Below are 19,967 nucleotides of genomic sequence, written 5' to 3'. Positions count from 1 at the left end.
GCTTGCATCTTAAGATGATAATACACCCTAAAAAGAGCCAGTTTATTACAGACTGACCGACCAATTTGGTCTGATACTAAATATTACTCTAAGCAGAATCTGAGCTCATTTATATGGGAAGAAAATCAGAATGCAAAGAATGTATGTGTGTGCGCGTGTGTGTGTGGAGATGCAAAAACCTGATGATTAAGTTTGTTTTATTGATGATGTGATTTATGAGATTTTCAATTTGTCAGCTTATGTGCATCTCCTCCTGTGAGGTCTGGCATCTGAACTTTACATTAATAAGAAGTCTTGTGTTTTCTGGTAAATCTGTTGTTATGATCAGTATGTCTGAGAGAAGCATCATCCAGATCACAGGAAAAGAATAATTTATGAACTGACAAAAGTGTGATAGTTAAATGGACTAAGAAAAAAATAAACTATATCATATTCACACTGTAATGTGTTTTCATAATGGGAAATGTCTTTCAAGCAGATAAACCCCGTCCTGTCCTCACTGTGTCTCCATCATGGCTGAGTCCTAGAGCCTCAGTAACTCTGAACTGTGAGGTTGAACATCCGTCTGCAGGATGGAGCTTCTACTGGTATAAAGCTGTTCCTGATCTATCAGAGAAATCCTCCAGTTATGAGCTGCTACCTGATGGCAGTGGGACTGCACAGGACTCCTACATCATTCATGGACAGACACACACAGCAGGATATGTGTGCAGAGCTGGAAGAGGAGACCCAGAGTATCACACTGATCACAGTCAACCAAAGTTTGTCTGGTCTGCAGGTCAGTTTGTTTCTGTTTATTCCAATGAGCTGAAGTTATGTCATTTCTGACTATGATCAAGCCAGACTGAATTTATTTGTTCCTTGTTTTGTAACTCTTTCCTTCATCAATTACAGTGATAGTAAAAAAGAGAAAATTAATATACAGCAATGTGCAAAAGTTATGAGCCACTCCTCATTTTCAGTCAGACTTTTTTGTCATTTTTAACTCTCATGTTGCATTCTGGTCAAATTCACAGATTTAAAAGTTGGACAGACACACGCATACATGCGCATATATACACACACATACAGTGGGGCAAAAAAGTATTTAGTCAGCCACCGATTGTGCAAGTTCCCCCACCTAAAATGATGACAGAGGTCAGTAATTTGCACCAGAGGTACACTTCAACTGTGAGAGACAGAATGTGAAAAAAAAAAATCCATGAATCCACATGGTAGGATTTGTAAAGAATTTATTCGTAAATCAGGGTGGAAAATAAGTATTTGGTCAATAACAAAAATACAACTCAATACTTTGTAACATAACCTTTGTTGGCAATAACAGAGGTCAAACGTTTACTATAGGTCTTTACCAGGTTTGCACACACAGTAGCTGGTATTTTGGCCCATTCCTCCATGCAGATCTTCTCGAGAGCAGTGATGTTTTGGGGCTGTCGCCGAGCAACACGGACTTTCAACTCCCGCCACAGATTTTCTATGGGGTTGAGGTCTGGAGACTGGCTAGGCCACTCCAGGACTTTCAAATGCTTCTTACGGAGCCACTCCTTTGTTGCCCGGGCGGTGTGTTTTGGGTCATTGTCATGTTGGAAGACCCAGCCTCGTTTCATCTTCAAAGTTCTCACTGATGGAAGGAGGTTTTGGCTCAAAATCTCACGATACATGGCCCCATTCATTCTGTCCTTAACACGGATCAGTCGTCCTGTCCCCTTGGAAGAAAAACAGCCCCATAGCATGATGTTTCCACCCCCATGCTTCACAGTAGGTATGGTGTTCTTGGGATGCAACTCCGTATTCTTCTTCCTCCAAACACGACGAGTTGAGTTTATACCAAAAAGTTCTACTTTGGTTTCATCTGACCACATGACATTCTCCCAATCCTCTGCTGTATCATCCATGTGCTCTCTGGCAAACTTCAGACGGGCCTGGACATGCACTGGCTTCAGCAGCGGAACACGTCTGGCACTGCAGGATTTGATTCCCTGCCGTTGTAGTGTGTTACTGATGGTGACCTTTGTTACTTTGGTCCCAGCTCTCTGCAGGTCATTCACCAGGTCCCCCCGTGTGGTTCTGGGATCTTTGCTCACCGTTCTCATGATCATTTTGACCCCACGGGATGAGATCTTGCGTGGAGCCCCAGATCGAGGGAGATTATCAGTGGTCTTGTATGTCTTCCATTTTCTGATGATTGCTCCCACAGTTGATTTTTTCACACCAAGCTGCTTGCCTATTGTAGATTCTCTCTTCCCAGTCTGGTGCAGGTCTACAATACTTTTCCTGATGTCCTTCGAAAGCTCTTTGGTCTTGGCCATGGCAGAGTTGGGAGTCTGGCTGTTTGAGGCTGTGGACAGGTGTCTTTTATACAGATGATGAGTTCAAACATGTCACGGAGGAGCAGGGAGGACTCGGCGCAGACTGAAATCTCAGAAAAACAGGTTTATTTACACACTCCAGGTGCACTATATACAGGTGAAGGAGAAGGGGGCCAGGGTTCCCAGGGGTGCAGAGAGGGGTCGGGAAAAGCGTCCAGAGTCCCCAAACCAAGCACGAGAAATCTGCATACAGAGAACAAGAGTTAGCACGGAACTTTCACGGACAGAGCTCAAAACTGGCCGAGGCTAAAGTAGCACTGACGAGCGTTACTCAATAGTCCAGCGGCGAGGTGCTCTCAGTCACTGCCTCAAGTAGCGGGAGCAAACAAGGTGAGGAGCCACAGGTGATTGCCTACAGGTGGTGGAGGCCGGGAGCTCACAATGAGCTCCGCCCAGGCAGCGAGCAGAGAGAGAGGAGAGAGAGAATAGACAAAACATAACATGTAGCCACACAGGGCCAGCCGAGCAGGCACGGGGACCATGACAAAACAGGTGCCATTCATACAGGTAACGAGTGGGGGACAGAAAAGCTTCTTACAGAGGACGTTACAGGTCTGTGAGAGCCAGAGATTTTCCTTGTTTGAGGTAACCAAATACTTATTTTCCACCCTAATTTACGAATAAATTCTTTACAAATCCTACCATGTGAATTCATGGATTTTTTTTTTAACATTCTGTCTCTCACAGTTGAAGTGTACCTCTGGTGCAAATTACTGACCTCTGTCATCATTTTAAGTGGGGGAACTTGCACAATCGGTGGCTGACTAAATACTTTTTTGCCCCACTGTACAAGCACCTTGGGTTCTCTGGTAGCCACTTTGGTAATTGCTGTCCACTAGAGCCTCTCTTCCATGGAAACAACTCCTGTGTTGGCATTTCTCACAGACAGCTGCAACATTGTTTCAACAGCACTGAACTGTTCTTGTAGCTTTGATGTATAATGCTTTTTTGAGGTCTTACTCAAAGGTCACTGTTTGGCAACATCATGGCAGGTTGATATACCCTATGTGAGGCTACTTGATCACCACATTAGTGAGGACAAATGTGGCCAGGAAATTGACAGTGAGGATGGATTAGATAAGGAAGTGTCAGAAGCTGAAGACGGCAGGGAACATAATCTGTGCAATCCAGACCAAGAAATGACTGATCGGGAGGAATCCAGTGATGAAGAGTTTGCTGTCAGATTCAAGTAAAAGAATGGGAACTTATCCCCACCTGAGAATTAAGTTAGTTTTCAGCTGAAAATGTCATCAGGATGACCAGAGCACCAACAAAATTTATTGTGTCCTGTATTGATGACATCAAATCCTGCTTTGAACTATTCTGGACTGGGTCCATCAAACCCAGTGGTAAACATGACCAACTTGGAGGGGAAACAGATTTACAAAAAGAATTGGAAGGAGGTAACCCAGAAAGAAACCAAAGCATATATGGGTGATGTGTATAGATCCAGAAATGAATTTACCAGCAGTTTCTGGGATGCAGAAACTAGTCAGACAAGGGTCAGATGTACACAAATGAAATATTCCCGGTCACTTTTGACTGGAAACATAACAAATGTTACTTTATGTGACTGTATAAAAATTTTAAACGGTTTCAAAAAATGTCCTTGGTGTGTTTAACCCAAAGTAGACGGTGATAAATAGTACAGTATGTTTCGTCTGATTATTTCTTTCATTCAGAATCATCCAGAAATTCAGGGTTTTTTTAGAATTTAAGGCATTTAAGCTCAGATTAATGAGACATACAGGCCATAAATAACAAACAGTCCAAAATCTAACAAACGAGTAGTGATAATATATTTATTATTTTAGTTTTTATGATGAGTCTTAATGGAAAATTCACAAACTTGTTTAACATGAAATGTGCACCACAGAATAAATTCTTAAAATAACAAATGAAATAAACATAATGCAAAAACACAAGAAAATTGAGAACGCTGGGTCATAATGACCCAGGACCATGACAAGTTGTCCCCCCATCAATTGTCCTCATTCTTAGATACACATAGTATTCTGGATAAATATCAGTCTAGTTTCTGAGCCTTCCATAGCACAGAGTCTGCTCTACTGAAGGTGTTCAATGATATGCTGGTGACTCTAGAAAAAGTACAGTTTTAATTCTTCTAGGCCTGAGTGCAGAATTTGACATGGTTGACCACACAATCCTATTAAACTGTTTGAAGACATGCGTTGATATTCAAGGTTGTGCTCTAAAATGGTTTGCCTCTTCCTTAGAGAGCAGAGCATACTCCGTGATGCAGGGAAAGAAATACTCTTGCCCTGCTTACACTTGCTTGTGGAATGCCTCAGGGCTCTATTCTGGGCCCTGTCTTATTCTCCCTATACATGCTCCCATTAGGCTCTATTTTTCAGAAACACCAAATTTCCTATCACTCTAATGCAGATGATACACATCTCTCTTTAAAACCAGGCATTGATAGCACATTGCAGAAAGTTTCAGATTGTCTTAGTGACATAAATTGCTGGATGTCTTTGAACTTTCTCAAACTAAACCATGACAAAAGTGACATTAGAATTTTTGGCAAACAAGACTCTGTTAGTCTCATAAGAAATGACTTGGGCCCACGATCAGCTAATCTACATCCCCATGTTAAAAATCTTGTTTTCATTTTTGATTCTACAGTTGTTTGTGGCAGTTTCTTCCAGCTCAGGAGCATTTCTAAACTCAAAACTATCTTGTCATCTAAAGATCTGGAAACCATTATCCATGCCTTCATTTCATCACATCGTGAATAGTGTAACTCTCTTTATTTACGCGTCTGTCAATCAAGCCTGTTCCGCCTGCAACTTGTTCAAAATGCGACCGCAAGGCTCCTGACGGACACCAGAAAGAGAGACAGTATTACTCCGATACTCACAGCTTTACATTGGCTGCCAGTTATATACCAAATTGATTTCAAGGTTTTATTATTTGTTTTTAAAGCCCTCCATGGCTTGGCTCCAGCTTACATTTCAGATCTCCTTAGCCTGCACCTACCCACTCGAACTCTGCGTTCCTCCAGTCAGATGCTTTTACTGGTTCCACGCTCCCAGTTAAAATCCAGAGGTGACAGGGCTTCCTCCATCGCCACTCCGAGACTCTGCAACAGTCTTCCCTCTTTTATAAAATCCTCTTCCTTGTAATTTTTTTTGTAATTTTCAAATCAAGTTTGACGACCTATCTATTTTCAAAGGCTTTCGGATCTCTTTGACACCACTTTTATTTTAGTTATTCTGGTGTTTTATCTCATTGGATGATGTATGCATGTGTATATGTATACATGTATTTGTGTCCACGTGCGTACCTGTGTGTGTGTGTTGGTGTGTGTATATACATATATGCATGTTAGATAATAATGGAGATGCACTTGTTTATTCTTCATACAATAAACAATTTGATAGGGTTCCCAACAGAGACCGCTGTGTGTTTTTCAATCCAGATATTCTTTTACGACACTGGTAGTCTGTTTGGCATCATTTTAACTTCTTTAAGTACTATTCCGGAGGACTAGTTAAATAAATTACAAGACATTTTGCCTACGAGAGTTCAGCTTATGTTAAAAAATAAAGGTGGTAATACCAAAGTTTTACTTTATTTATACACACAATCCTTGTCTTATATATGATACATTCATTTATGTTTGCATGTTTCCATTTCCCGTTTTCCTTACAAACTATTAAGAAATGAGGCATGGCTTAAGGTTTTGAATAGTGTTGTTTGAGATTTATTTATTTGTACACATAACAATGCTGCCATTCTTATCCAGGGTACAATTTTTAGGTTGACCAAAACGAACATCTTGTTAACTTATAACTTATTAGCACATAGTAAAAAAAATATACCAGATAAATTAAAATAATATTTAACATCTCTGAGCTTTGACTCTTCGCTGCATGTTGTTTTCAGATGTTCATTCAGCAGCGTCTCTCACAGTGAGTCCTGACAGAGTGCAACACTTCACCTCTGACTCTGTCTCACTGACCTGTGAGGGAAACTCTGCCAAGTGGAGAGTGAGGAAGTTTTCTGATAATGGCCAACTGAACTCTTCTAACTGGAGCAGAATGACTGGATCTACATACAACATCAACACATCAAAGTCAGATACTGCAGTGTACTGGTGTGAATCTGAATCAGGAGACTTCAGCAATGCAGTCAACATCACTGTACACGGTATGTAAATGATTACCCCAATAACCTGGTGTAAGTCATTGTATGTGGCAAAGAAGACCTAAATATTTTCCTCAATGGTTCAGAAATTTCCCCTCTGTGAATCTCCACTTTATCACAGTGGAGGGGTTTGTGGATTCCAGTGATCCTAGGAGCTATGTTGTCAGGGGCAATTTTGCTTGATGGATTTAGAGAATGCATTTGATCACATCTCTTGGGGTACCCTGCCTGTTGTCACAGCGTATTCAGTCCCTGTACAACAACAGTGAGCCCATAGAAGAGTGGCCAGGGGAAGGAAGTCTGCACTTCTCTGCCTAGACTCCTTCCTACAGAAAACCCCAAAGTTAAAAAATCTGGTACACTAAATTTATATTGCAGACTCACAGGCAGGACACAGGAAACATGTGGATAACACAGTGATTTTTCATAAAAAAAAATGCTGATTATTCTTGGGATTTCCAACATTCAAAATCCGAAGTAAATAAAGAAATGATGCAATCCAAATATCAGAAATAATGTGGAGCACTCATGAAGTACACGGAAAACAGACCTAGGTAACACACACCTCCACGGACGAAACAAGAAAAGATAAAAATAAAAAACTATATACAAGAGATAGTGAGGGGAAATGAAACAAGCAGGGAACCAGACACAACTGAAAACAATCAAGAAATTCCTGAGAATAAGGACAGGAAATAAAACTAGACAAGATAAACAAGATCAAACTGTAACTAAAAAAAAGGAAAGAAGACAATTAGATGGAGAAAGAAGACTAATTTAACACAAGGAGGAGAGAGGAAGGTATGGGAATACTGAAAGACAGAAACACAGACAACACAGAGACCATAAAGTGATCAGTGACTAAAGCTGAGAACATAAAAAAGTAATGATCACCTCTCTCATTGAATTTTGAGTGTTTTAATCAACCTTGTTAAACCTGTGGTGTTCCCCATCAAAAATGACCACCATAGGAAATGAATGGGAATCCACTCACTCGCTCACTCACTGAATGACCCCCTGAATGGCCCAGCGAATGACCACTAAAAGATCCACTGAAAGATCCACAGGAACTGAGTTTGGTTTTCAAAAATGTCTTTTGTGCTAATTTAAGAGCAGTTAAAACGGACCGAAAAACACTAAAGTAAGGGACGAGAGGTAAACACGACAGGAGGGTTTTAAAAACTCTAACTTTGTGCAATTCAGTTTGTTGTTGTTGTTGTTAAGGCTCTTTCCATCCCTAAAAGTGTGACCAGAACTAATGTGATTTGCCTGTTTTGCAGATTATGATCCTATCCTGGTGAGTCCTGTTCATCCTGTGACTGAAGAAACGTCTGTGAGTCTGAGCTGCAGTTCAAGAGAGAAAATACTTTCCAATGTGATTTTTTATCACAATGACGAAATTATTCAAAATGATACCCGAGGGGAGCTGAAGATCTCTGCAGTGTCAAAGTCTGATGAAGGTTTCTACAAGTGTCAGTACTCGGGAAGAGAGTCAGCACAGAGTTGGATGTCAGTTAAAGGTGAGCAGGATCAAAACACTTTATTTTTCATGACCTACTGTAGGTGGCTTATCCAAAAAACATTTACAGTAGATACCTTGTCTACTGCACTATAATATGATCTTAAAACAGGCATGTATTTTTTTTTCAACAATACTGTGGTTAACACAAATGCCTAACATGTATACAATTCCCTGGTTTGAGAGTGATAGCAGATATAAATCCCTGAGAATTTAAACAGCAAGTTCAGTTCAGTTTATTGAAGTTAACAGTTCATTTTCCTTATTTGCAGTAGCTGTATCCAGTTCTTCATTTCTTGTTCTGATGATCACTGGACTCATTTTTGGAGTCATATTTATTTTCCTCCTGTTCCTGTTCAAAAACCTCTACAGAAAGAAAGGTGAGGCTCTTTTCACTCTTTAAAGTGTTTGAATGGGCAACGTTCCTAAACTGGAAACCGTTTGCAAAAATGTATAATACATAACCATGTAAATGCAATATTTTCATTTTAAATTGTTAATAAAGGTTCTGCCGATGAGCAGAGGGTGAGTCAGGATGAAAATCAACAAGTCTACTCCTCTCTTCTTCATGGTTAGTTTTTCATCTAGTTTAAAATATCCTGATGCTTTTCTCTGCTGCAGCTTTAACACTGTTGAATTAAACAAAACTAAGACAATAACAACATTTAATCATGTACAGCATTTATAAGTAATAACAAATTTTCCAATTTCAGGGTATGTTTGTGCTTACACTGACAACAAAGCTTATCTCATTGTATTTTAATATAAATGTTACTGACAAGAATACTTGTGTTCACATTAGTATCACAGACATGTGGTGACTCATTTTCTCTGACTTGTAGGTGATCGTTGTGTCTATGAGACAATCAGAGGCTCTGGAAATACTGAAAACGGTACAGTGTCAACTTTAATGTATAGTTAGTGGAAAATGTGTGGTTATAAAATAACAGTGATTATCATTAAAATCAATACTAACATTATTATTTTAGTTTGGGCAGAAATTGATTACACCCACAATTTTAATGTAGTGCACAGCTGTTTCAGACTGAGAGTATATTATACAGATGTTCAGTGTTGTTCATTAACGCCCTGAAAGAGAGCATTCACCTAATGTGCTCATTATTGCAATTCTGCTCATTTAAGCTGAAGATATTTGAAATTGTAAATTTATCTTTAATTTATTTGTGCTTTGCTCTTTAGGAAACTGGGTGACCCGTGTGATGTAGGTCCAGAGAGCAGCATGATCCTGAGCTGTTCTGTGGACAGCTCTACAGGCTGGATGTTCAGTCATTTTCAAGATCAATTTGACCAGATTAAACACATATTTTCTGTCTGAGTTCACTCTGCATGGACATCTTCACCTTTCTATATTGATAACAATTCATAAGAATTATCAGTAAAGTAGCTACCATTATGGCCTGTGGCCTGTATTTATATAGCGCTTTACTAGTCCCTAAGGACCCCAAAGCGCTTTACATATCAGTCATCCACCCATTCACACACACATTCACACACTGGTGATGGCAAGCTACATTGTAGCCACAGCCACCCTGGGGCGCACTGATTATCACATCATTTATGATTAGCTGTTAATAGCAAGTGGTGGAGGAATTTTTTAAACCATTCCTTCAGGAAAAGAAGTACTCAAATACTATGAAAATATCCCACTGGACTCAAGACTCAAGAAGTTTACTGTCATTTCGTATAGTGTTACCCAGCCTGAAACGAAATACTGTTTCTCACCAGCCACTGCAGTGCAATAAGCAATTGTGGAGATCAGGGAAATATTTTACTGCTACTATTCATAACCATCATTATCATTACATTAATTATCATTTCATCAAAGCATTTATTCAATAGATTACACATGTTCTTAGTTAAGATTATTACACCTATCACAGAGAGCTTCTGTCTGGTAAAAGGTCAGAAGCGTCAACGGGCGGGGTGAGGCCGAGTGCATTTTGAGGTCGAGACACACACACACACACACACACACACACACACACACACACACACACACACACACACACACAAACAGTAGTTATACTCATGTTTAGGTAAGTATTCAAATAATAGTTTGCAAAAGCTTGTGACTGCAAAATTGTGTCTGCCTAAGGGACAGTTTGTTCCAGGAGATAAGCGAGAGTTAGAAGATTAATAGGAAGCACCTGGCCTCGAGACGGAGAAGATGTCCTTTTAAATGTGTCAAAAGTCGTCAACAGAACATTTGTGGTTTTGAAACTTATGCATGTATTGTATCTGCTTTGACGCATGAGGCGGTGTCATAAATGATACCCTGATGTTATAAAAACAACTGCTTGTGTATTATTGGGCGGAGATCGATGCTGTCTGTGTGCAGTGTTCATCTCCCCATGCGTGTGTTCATTAAAATCATTGTTTGACTGACTCTCCTGGACCAATTGTTGTTTTTTGTGCTCACCCTCAATATTTGAACCCGTAACACAACACAGTTTAAAAAGAATACATTTTAAAAAGAGCAGCAAAAAAGGCATAAATAGCATAAAATCTAAGTTCTAAAACAAACTCCAGTCACATTTGTTCGGGTAGATAGCAGCAGTCCTTTCACAGAAGGAATACTTTCACTACACACACATCAACATTACTGCTTCATATATTTACATTTGAGCTCATTTTAAATACTTCATATTCTATTTCTTTCATCATTGTTTTTTTTAAATATTTGATTATAAAAAATATGAATCAAAAAGCTTAAACAGTGTGTGAGAGGGGCACGCCCATTAAAAGAGAGAGAGAGAGAGAGCTATCCTATGAGCATGAAAAGAAGTGGAGGTTTCAGTGACAGTAACCGACTGTGGGACACAAGATGGCAGTAATGTAAAGAATCACTTTACTGGGACCAAACAGCAAAGCAGGCTTCTTCATCTTATTTCTACCTTTTCTCGTATATCTTCTTCTTCTTATCCCTTCGAAGTGTATAATAAAATAAGGAAAATCAGGAAACTTTAATAATAAAATGTCTTAAACACCAATATGAGGACAAGCTATCAAGTGTAGTATCACTTAGTTACATCTCTTTTGCTTTGTTAGGCTGCAGTTTAACATCTATAAAAAATATGTGCATCAGGAAACCTAACAAGAAACACAAATGTGCTTACAATATTCATACAGTGTTTGAAGACTGTGCCATTTTAACATCAGTTCAAGTTAGATTTCTGAAATATTTCCCCCTTTGGAAGAGGCTCACTGTGTGGTTTATTAAAAAAAAACAACAACAACAAAAAAAAAGCCCACTCATTCTGCAATAATGCAGCAGCTACTTGTCAAGAAAGAGAGACAAACAGAGAGAGGGGGCAGGACTTCATTTTTGTTTGAGGACTCTATTTCTATTTGTTTTAGCTCATTCACTTCCTGTGGCTGAATCTGTGACCAAAGCACAATTTCACCTGAATGGAAAGATTTGTGTCACCGTGCATTAGTGTAATGCAATAACTTACATTAGTAAAGCTCAGCTTTGTCAGTTGAGATAAAAATTAAATAAAGGTTATGTGTAAATTCAATGAGGAAGCTCTATAATCACACACACCCACATTGTCAAGCTGATTGCGACATCACTGGTCTTGTCCAATCATCTTTCTGCCACCCTTCTTAAGACAAATCAGCCTTCAGTCCACGTACTTTAAATGTCACTGCACATCTGTCATTCTCACTTGCAGATGCCTTCATAATGATCGTCTGAATATATGGTCAATAAAGAACTGTGGCCTGACCTGACTGTTGAGCAGGCCAGGGAGAGTCGAGCTGTACATAGTTCTGTGTACAGCTCGACCTGAAACTGCAATAAATTGTTTCAGAATCCCATTTGGACCTTAGATTTTGCACTTCACTTAGTGATTCATTCAAAACTACATTGTTAAGTTTAGAAAAAGAAAAAAGAAAATTCTAATTTAATTCCATATTCCTCCTTTAGTGCTGTGAAATGGTCAGCATATAACTAGCTAAATATCATCATCTGTAGTATAACAGAACCCTGTTATTAGTGTTGGTTTATACAGTACAAGAATTTCCCACCCAATTATGTCTTCATTACTTAGGAATTCTGCTTTCCTGCTGACTTGCTCTAAAATTACACATCTAAAACACAAGATGGTGCCGAGGCTCTTCAACTTCAGTTTTCATTAAAAAAAATTATTGTATCTTATGTTTAGACTTCACTACTAGTTCACTATATTTGTGGTTCATTCAATATACACAAAATGCAATTTTTTTTTATTCAAACAGGGTTTTAGTGGGCAACAGAATCAAATAATAGACATGGACATGAATATTGTAAACTAAAGCTCGTTTAACTTATGGAAAAAAAGCATTGAAACTACATTTCAATTCAAAACAGAGAAACAAAAATAATATCCCTGGCCAAAATTACTTAAATATAAAGTGCTATTTTAAGTACTTTAAGTACATTTTCAAATGGTATTGTCTTTAAATAATAACACTAAAAATTTCAACATAAATGCAGTTTTTCCTTCTTAAAAGAATAAGGCAGTGTTGTGGAAGTTTTCCATTTAATAAAGCCTTAGTGAGAGAATGCATCATCAGATGATCAGCAGAGTCTGTAAGGCTACGTCCACACTAGCCCCGATAGACTTTAAAACGGCGTTGTCATCTGAAAACGCTCTGCGTCCACACTAGCATTTTCAGTTGTTTTCACAGAGTTGTGCGTCCACATTGAAACGGACGAAAACGCTTACGTTCCAGTCCTGGGGATTAAAGAATTTGAAGAAAAGCTATACGGAGCATGAATAAACAGATATTAATCTTTAATAGCGCTGTCAAAATTGAAAGCAATCCAAACAACTGCTGTATAAAGCACTCCGCTATCTTTGTTTAATTGGTCACATGATTGCATCACATGACTAAAATGCGCCACAGATTTAGAAAGTCTGCGTTTTCGAATGTCCACACAGCTCTGTTTTGAAATGTATGTGTTTTTGAGAGCGTTTCCAGGACAGACAGCTACAGCTGTGGGTGGGTGCCTTCTCAACTGGCCCACCACTGCAGCGGGCAGTCTGTCTCGCTGATGGCGGTTTCTGCTCTGTACAAACTCACTGTCATGGTCCGGGTGAGTATGGGGTTTTTCCACTCCGCTGGGCTCCACCTTCAGCTTCCACACCTGGTTCCAATCAAGTCACCTGCAAATAAGACCAGCATTCACAACAGACCTCTTCCATATCTTCTGCTAACCCATGTTAGTGCTAGGCCGCCAAGCCCTTGTGAGAACCCTTAACTACTGCTTTTCTCCTCACCGTGTTACCTGGCAGTCGCGCTTACCAACCTAGATGACTCACATCTCCGCCTGGACGCTGGTTCTGTCATCTGGTTTCTTCCTTTCCATCATCGGACTACACCTGCCTGCCTCCCTGCCAAGCCCCTCACTCCAAGCATATTCTGGATCCTCTCTGGACACTCCTCACCCGGAACCCCCTGGACACCCCCTCCTCGCATGACACTTTAAACCTGCAACGCTGACTGCGTACCTCCATCCAAGCCGCCGCCCCCTTTTTCCATTCCCCGGATCCATCCGTGAAATCTAGCACCTAGCCATAGCACTCAGAGTTTCATGTTCACAGTTTGGCCTCACAGTTCACAGTTCATAGCATTCATAGTTTCCTGTTTTGTAAGTTCACTAGGCACTGTAAATAAAGCACTGTGTTCACGCCCGTTTTGCCTCCCTCTGTGTCTGCATTTGAGTCCACACCCACAGCCTGGCCCTCTCGGCCGTAACACTCAGGGCCCTTTTACACAGGGCTTCCTCATCTGAATCAGAATCTGAAAACAGAGGAGGAGGCTCTTTGTCTTTGTTGGCTCCTTTGTGGTGGCATCTTTACACTGTTCCTGCAGCAGGGCCTCAAGGCTGGGCCAAACTCTTCGTGCTCTCGCTCTCTAGTCAAGACTGCCTAAGCCAAGACCAAGACAATACCAAGACCAGAGGGCCACAGACCGAGTCAAGACCAAGACAAAGTCGAGACAAGACCAAGACAACAAAGTCTTTAAACCGCAGCCAGATGCTGCTTCGTTTACGGGTGTTGGGCATATTTATGTGTTTTTGCAATGCACTCACACAGCCCTCCTCACTGCTGTCCACTGTCTCACTCAGAAGAGGACAGACCCATGCTCTACTTGACTGTCGCGTCTCTCACCCTCTCTGTTTTTCACATAATGATATTATCCTATATCCTCGTATGTGATTGGCCACAATATGGAGGGATTGGAGCATAGCTGAGCCACTGTGTGAGAGCTGAGCAGCGAAAGGAAATTAAGTGAAAGGAAATTAAGCTCTCACTCAATGGAAGTCGACTCTGATTCACTACAAAGCACTCTCTAAGCACGGCTCTTAGAGCTAATGCTTTTACGCATGACACATTATTGTACGTTACGTTGTGTGTCATGGATACTGTTGACTCCAAATCTCCCGACCACTATGTCGATCTGAGACAGCAAGACCGAGACAGTGAGACCAAAACAAGACCAAAGTCCATCGAGACCAAGACAAGACCAAGACCATGTAAAAGTGGAGTCTCGAGACCAAGACCGGTCTCGAGACATCCAACTCTAATAGCTACATGTTGGGGTGGGTCCTTTGTGAAGGCAGTCTTAGGGTACGTCCACACTAATACGTTTTCGTTTGAAAGCGCATCTTTTTCTCTCTGTTTTGGCCTCCCGTCAACAGTGAAGGAAAAAAGCAACGTTTTGTAAATGCATACATTTGAAGACGGTGCTTTCGCATCGCAGTGTGGACAGCAAAAATGGAAACTTTTTGAAAACAATGACACATTTTAGTCATGTGATGCAGTCAAGTGACCAATTAAACTAAGATAGCGGAGGGCATTATACAGCAGTTGTTTTGTTTGCTCTCAATTTTGACAGCCCTATTAAAGATTAATATTGGTTTGTAGATGGTTCAGATAGCTTTTTTCCCCAATCCTTTAATTCTTACTCGCAGCAACAACTCCACCTCCTTCTTAGTCCATTTAAAAAACTCAGTGCTTTTCCTCGACATTTTGCTGCGATGTTTCAAAGAGCCGGAAAGTAAATAAGCGGCAGACAGAAATGAGGCAGGTCGAATCATCTTGTGTTTCACACATGCGCAGGACTGGAACGTTAGCGTTTTCGACTGATTCAATGTGGACGCACAACTCTGTGAAAACGACTGAAAACGATAATGTGGACGCGGAGGGTTTTCAGATGAAAACGCAGTTTTCAAATCTATCCGGGCTTGGATGTAGCCTTAAATTTCACTATGTAGTTTGATCATTGCAGACCTCCATGGTGTGATGTGGGTGGCAGAAAACAGGTAAAACCACTGAACATGAGACATATGTCTCACCTCCAAGAAGCTCAATCACAAACAATGGCAATGACAGTGTTTTGTATGTGGTCAGCTCAAACAGGTGTACATTTTGGATTTGCTTTAATAGTTCTCAGTGGAAACAGTTTATAAAAGAGTCAGACAGTGTTGTATTTTACATTTCAGTTTTGATTTTAAAAACATTACTCACATTTCCCAGGAACCAGCCCACTGTGTTGTCACTGACACAGCTTACATCACCATGAAAACAGCAGCACGTATAATCTGAGAGAGAGGGCAGGACTTCCTCTTGCTTCATGCCCACTTCTGCTTAAGGACACTATTTCTGAGTTGCATTAGTGTAATGAAATACTTTAAATGAGTCAAGCTCAGGTTTGTCAGTTAAGAAAACCTTAATATTGTATGAATCTGTTTTCTTGGTTGTTTATAAAGTTCTGTACGTAACATAACCTAAACACTTCACATTTAAAAGTTATCCTGAAATTGTGATCTTATTTTGCCTTTTTAGCTGCTCAGTCACGCTGATATTTGTATAATAAATCTTACTGCATGTCTATTTTTTTCAGTTTAGTTTTTGTATTACAGGCCTTTTCATAAAGAAAGTACCTGATGTTTCTGCAGCAGCAGGAGAGTATAAAGATGTCACAGCATGCTGTGGTCAGATCTTGTTAAGTTGCTATTTCTGTGTAAAAGGAAGGAAGCAGAAAGAAGTTAAAAAAAAGTCTTTGTTTCCTTCACAGTTTTTAGTGTCTCGTGTGCTGCTGCTTCACTCTCTCTCTTTGCAGAAAGTTGTAGAAGTTTTCAGACGTGTCACTGCTGGATGTGAGGATGGGAGCCACTTTGCTCTGTGAGCTGGGCCTATTCTGTGAGTACATCACATCTATTACATCTATTGTTTGATTAATACTGATTGATAAGGATGTTGTAGTAAGAAGAACAGAGTATGAGTTATTTGTAGGAATTGACTTGGAACAGGAAAGAAACACAAAGCATTATGAGTGTGCGACATGACAAATTACAGAAAGAAACACAGGACTTAACCCTCTGGGGTCCTGGTATAATTGGCTGTTTTTGACTACTTTTGATTTTACTTCTATATTTCACCTTTTAAAACTGTTTATCTTGCTTCGTTTGGTATCATTATTTTCAGCACAACCTCAAATATCTGAAATTTGAGTTTATTTTTATTTATTTTGGTATACTATATTAGCACAGTTGATCTAAATCCAGACAAAAATTTCAAAATCCAAGTAGAAAAAAGTTATATTTTTTACTGTAAAACCCACAAACATGTTTAACGAATCATTTTCATAACTTGAAATGCAAATAGAAATTGTACATTTCTAAAAATTATGCACAAGTTTTGCAAACAAAGTTCTTTAATACCATTTACCTAAAAATGCAGCCAAGGCCTCAGGCGTTTTTTATATAACCATTTAAATCTCTTTACAGAACAATCAGGTGTGCTGCATCAAATAAGAAGGCACACAAATTACTAGTGCCACTTCAAAAAAATAATTTTTGTTCAGTATGAGACAGAGGAGAACACCACAGGCCTAAACCCTGCAGGTCTCACAGCAGGAGGTGCATCAGTCCAGTTGTCCATGTGGAGACAGTGTTTACACTGGAATCTGCCTTTGGTGACTTTTTTGGAGTAACTGTAACATTCAGCAGTATAACTGACACACAGGACAATGAGAGGATGGGGAACAGGTGGCAACACAGGCGGGACAAATCAGACCTAACAACACAAGGGAAGCAAAACCAGACACACTGCACACAGGACAGGGGATATCAAAATAAAACAGGAATCACGACAGGCACAGAAGCACAACCTTGACACTGAACAGAGAGAACACGAAGCACAGGCACAGGAGTGACAAACTGCGACATGAGATACGACTGACTGGAGAACATGAAAATAAACATGAAGAGCACACACATTCTGTAGACATAGATAAACATCATCAGGTTTTCATGTATTTAAGTTTTGTTTTTTGTTTTTTTCTCTTGTTATTTCAATTATATTTGCATGTTTGAAATAAAATTGTCTGTCTCTCTCTCTGTAAACATGAGGGGCACAGGAACAAAACCCAAGAACTAGAACCAAACAACAACTAAAGCCAGAAATACAGATCCACAAACAATAAGACTAGTAATAATAAACCAGGGGTAGGTAACTTGTTGCGTTTAGTTTAGTTATGGTTCACTTAGGTCTTATGTGTTAGTCTGTCATGTTTCCTGTCTTCTGGTTCATGTTTTCAAACTTGTGTTGTCATCCTCTGTTTCCTGTTTTATGATGATTGACAACCTACAGAGACATATTTGAGTGTCGCTACTTTGATAATGTCTGAAGTTTCTGTCTTTATTTTAGTGCTCTGTACGCTTCTCTGCACTGGACACGCTCAAGGTGACAAAACACTTTTCACTTTTTTTGTTTTTAATTTATCTTACTTGTGTTTACATACTACTGATTCAGTCTTAAGCACTTTACATTTTTCTTTTTATTTATTTATTTATTTATATATCTATCACTATATTTATAATTTTGTGAATATAAACTAAGGTTGTGGCTTCAATAGTACATGAAGTGTTTGAGATTGTTAACTGTGTGGTTGTGTTGGATTCTAGATGCTGTGCTAACTATTGAACCCAGCTGGTCCAGTTTTTTCATCAGAGAGTTTGTTACATTCAAATGTGACATGAATGAAGGAGAAGACACTGACTGGTATTACCAAATCAACGCGGATGGTCAAGAAGTTTTCGCCTACAGGCCAAACAAAGACTCCAAATTAGAAATTACATCTACAGGTTACAGTGGTGAATATCAGTGCATTGGTGACAGGGTGAGCTCACGTGATAAAAAGATCAGTAATACTGTCTCTATAACTGTATTAGGTAAGTCTTAGGTGACCGACAGCATAAATGTATGATCCCTGTTCAAATACTCAACTGAACAACATTTAATTAAATTTGTCATTGAAACTTGAACTTTAACCAGGACCAGTGTAAAGTCAGTGCGTCAATACTCACAATCTGTCATTAACAAAATTAACAAATTGAGTTTTAACAACAGAGTCAATCGTGGATGAAATTAAATTTAACTACATTTCTAAAGGAAAAGAAGAAACATGAAAAGCTTCATGAAGTTTAAAGTGATGATGTTTCTGTTATCTAAACCAACTAACCAGCATTAGTTTACATTCAGGGCTATAGAATGGACAAACATTTAGACCGTGGTTCTTTAGAGATCAGAAAATATTAATGTAAATATAAACTGTGTTTTTTTTAATGTTCTTATGTTGTTATAATGAAAAACACATATTTATTTTTCTTCCTCTTTCATAACAGCAGATAAACCCAGGGCCACACTGACAGCAGGAACAACAATCATACCAGTAGGGGGCAGTGTGACACTGACCTGCTCTGTGCAGAGCTCTGATGGATGGAAATATGAGTGGTTCAGACGAACCCAAACAACCTCTGAAGGTAAAATCAGAGATCAACAAAACAGAGATATCAGAGTATCTGAAGGAGGAATCTACAGCTGCAGAGGAACAAGAGGAAACCCAGTTTACTACACTGATAGAAGTGATGATGTCACCATTGAGATAACCTGTGAGTTCAGTAATTTAGTTTGAAATATACATTCACTCATGATTATCAAACATACAATGTGAAGTTTTCTGTGTTGATTTCATGTTTCTGTTTGTATCTCAACTGTTAATATGTGTGAACAGTTTCCAATAAAGTTGTTGTAAAACAACAACCCAACTGGCCTCAGATATTCAGAGGTGAGACGATCACTCTGACATGTGAGGTGCAGGAAGGAGGTGAAACCACTGAGTGGGAGTATGAATGGAGACGACCCAGGACAGCCACACAGTGGACACACAATAATGATGTGACATTCAGAGTTTCTGAGTCCAGCAGTGGAGACTACATGTGTAAGAGTCGACGCAGAGATGACTCATATTCTTCAACAGAGTGGAGTGAAGCCTTCACATTGTCAGCATCAAGTAAGTCATGTTTGTTGTGTGAGCCCGGACCATCCCAGCCTTGCCCTATTTGTCTATTTGATTCACCTTTTATTGTTTATTTTATTTTATTTTCACTTGCTAAATACGGGACAGACTTGACTGGGGAAAAGAAAAGGGAGAAAGAAAGAGGGAAAGAAAAAAGGCGGTGAAGAGGAACTGTGATAAAGGGCAAAAAACAAAAACCAACAAAACAAACAGACAAAAAATACATATATCAATCACCTGGATCACCTGTTGAGAAAGAAAAAAGAGAAAACAAGCTGCCCCAGGCTCCAGGCCCCGACAAGCAGCCACCAGGAGTGAACCGGTGCGTACCTGGATGCCCATCCCTGGACACAAAGAACCAGGGCATCTGCCACTTGCAGGGGAAGTGATGGGGGGAGATAGGCCTCCAAACCTTGGAGGGCCTGAGATGTCCCCAGAGAGGTGGCGTCTGATACCCAACCTGACATATAGACACAGACAAACAGACACACACAGATACAGACATCCATTCCCACTCTCATGCTCTCATATGCAGT

The 19,967-nt window shown here is 39.7% G+C and overlaps 2 protein-coding genes across 2 annotated transcripts in view; both read left to right on the top strand.

Moving 5' to 3' along the window:
* LOC146636205 (Fc receptor-like protein 5) overlaps positions 1-19,967 on the top strand; it is a 64,538-nt gene that overhangs the window by 41,341 nt on the left and 3,230 nt on the right. Inside the window, exon 8 of the mRNA XM_085349480.1 lies at positions 18,758-19,024. Within this exon, the coding sequence (XP_085205606.1) occupies positions 18,758-19,024 (267 nt within the window). The remainder of the gene's footprint in view (positions 1-18,757; positions 19,025-19,967) is intronic.
* Positions 240-9,284, top strand: LOC146636206 (high affinity immunoglobulin gamma Fc receptor I-like). Its single transcript, XM_085349865.1, has 5 exons — positions 240-306; positions 6,279-6,542; positions 7,820-8,059; positions 8,901-8,951; positions 9,259-9,284. Exons 1-5 carry the CDS (start codon positions 240-242, stop codon positions 9,282-9,284), a joined length of 648 nt encoding a protein of 215 aa, XP_085205991.1.

Source organism: Diplotaxodon limnothrissa, linkage group LG3 (assembly GCF_057381915.1).
Source record: "Diplotaxodon limnothrissa isolate DT_005_m linkage group LG3, D_limnothrissa_male_GT1.1, whole genome shotgun sequence".
NCBI lineage: Eukaryota > Metazoa > Chordata > Actinopteri > Cichliformes > Cichlidae > Diplotaxodon > Diplotaxodon limnothrissa.
The sequence above is the reverse complement of the archived record's forward strand: the minus strand, read 5'-3'. Positions and strand labels throughout refer to the sequence as shown.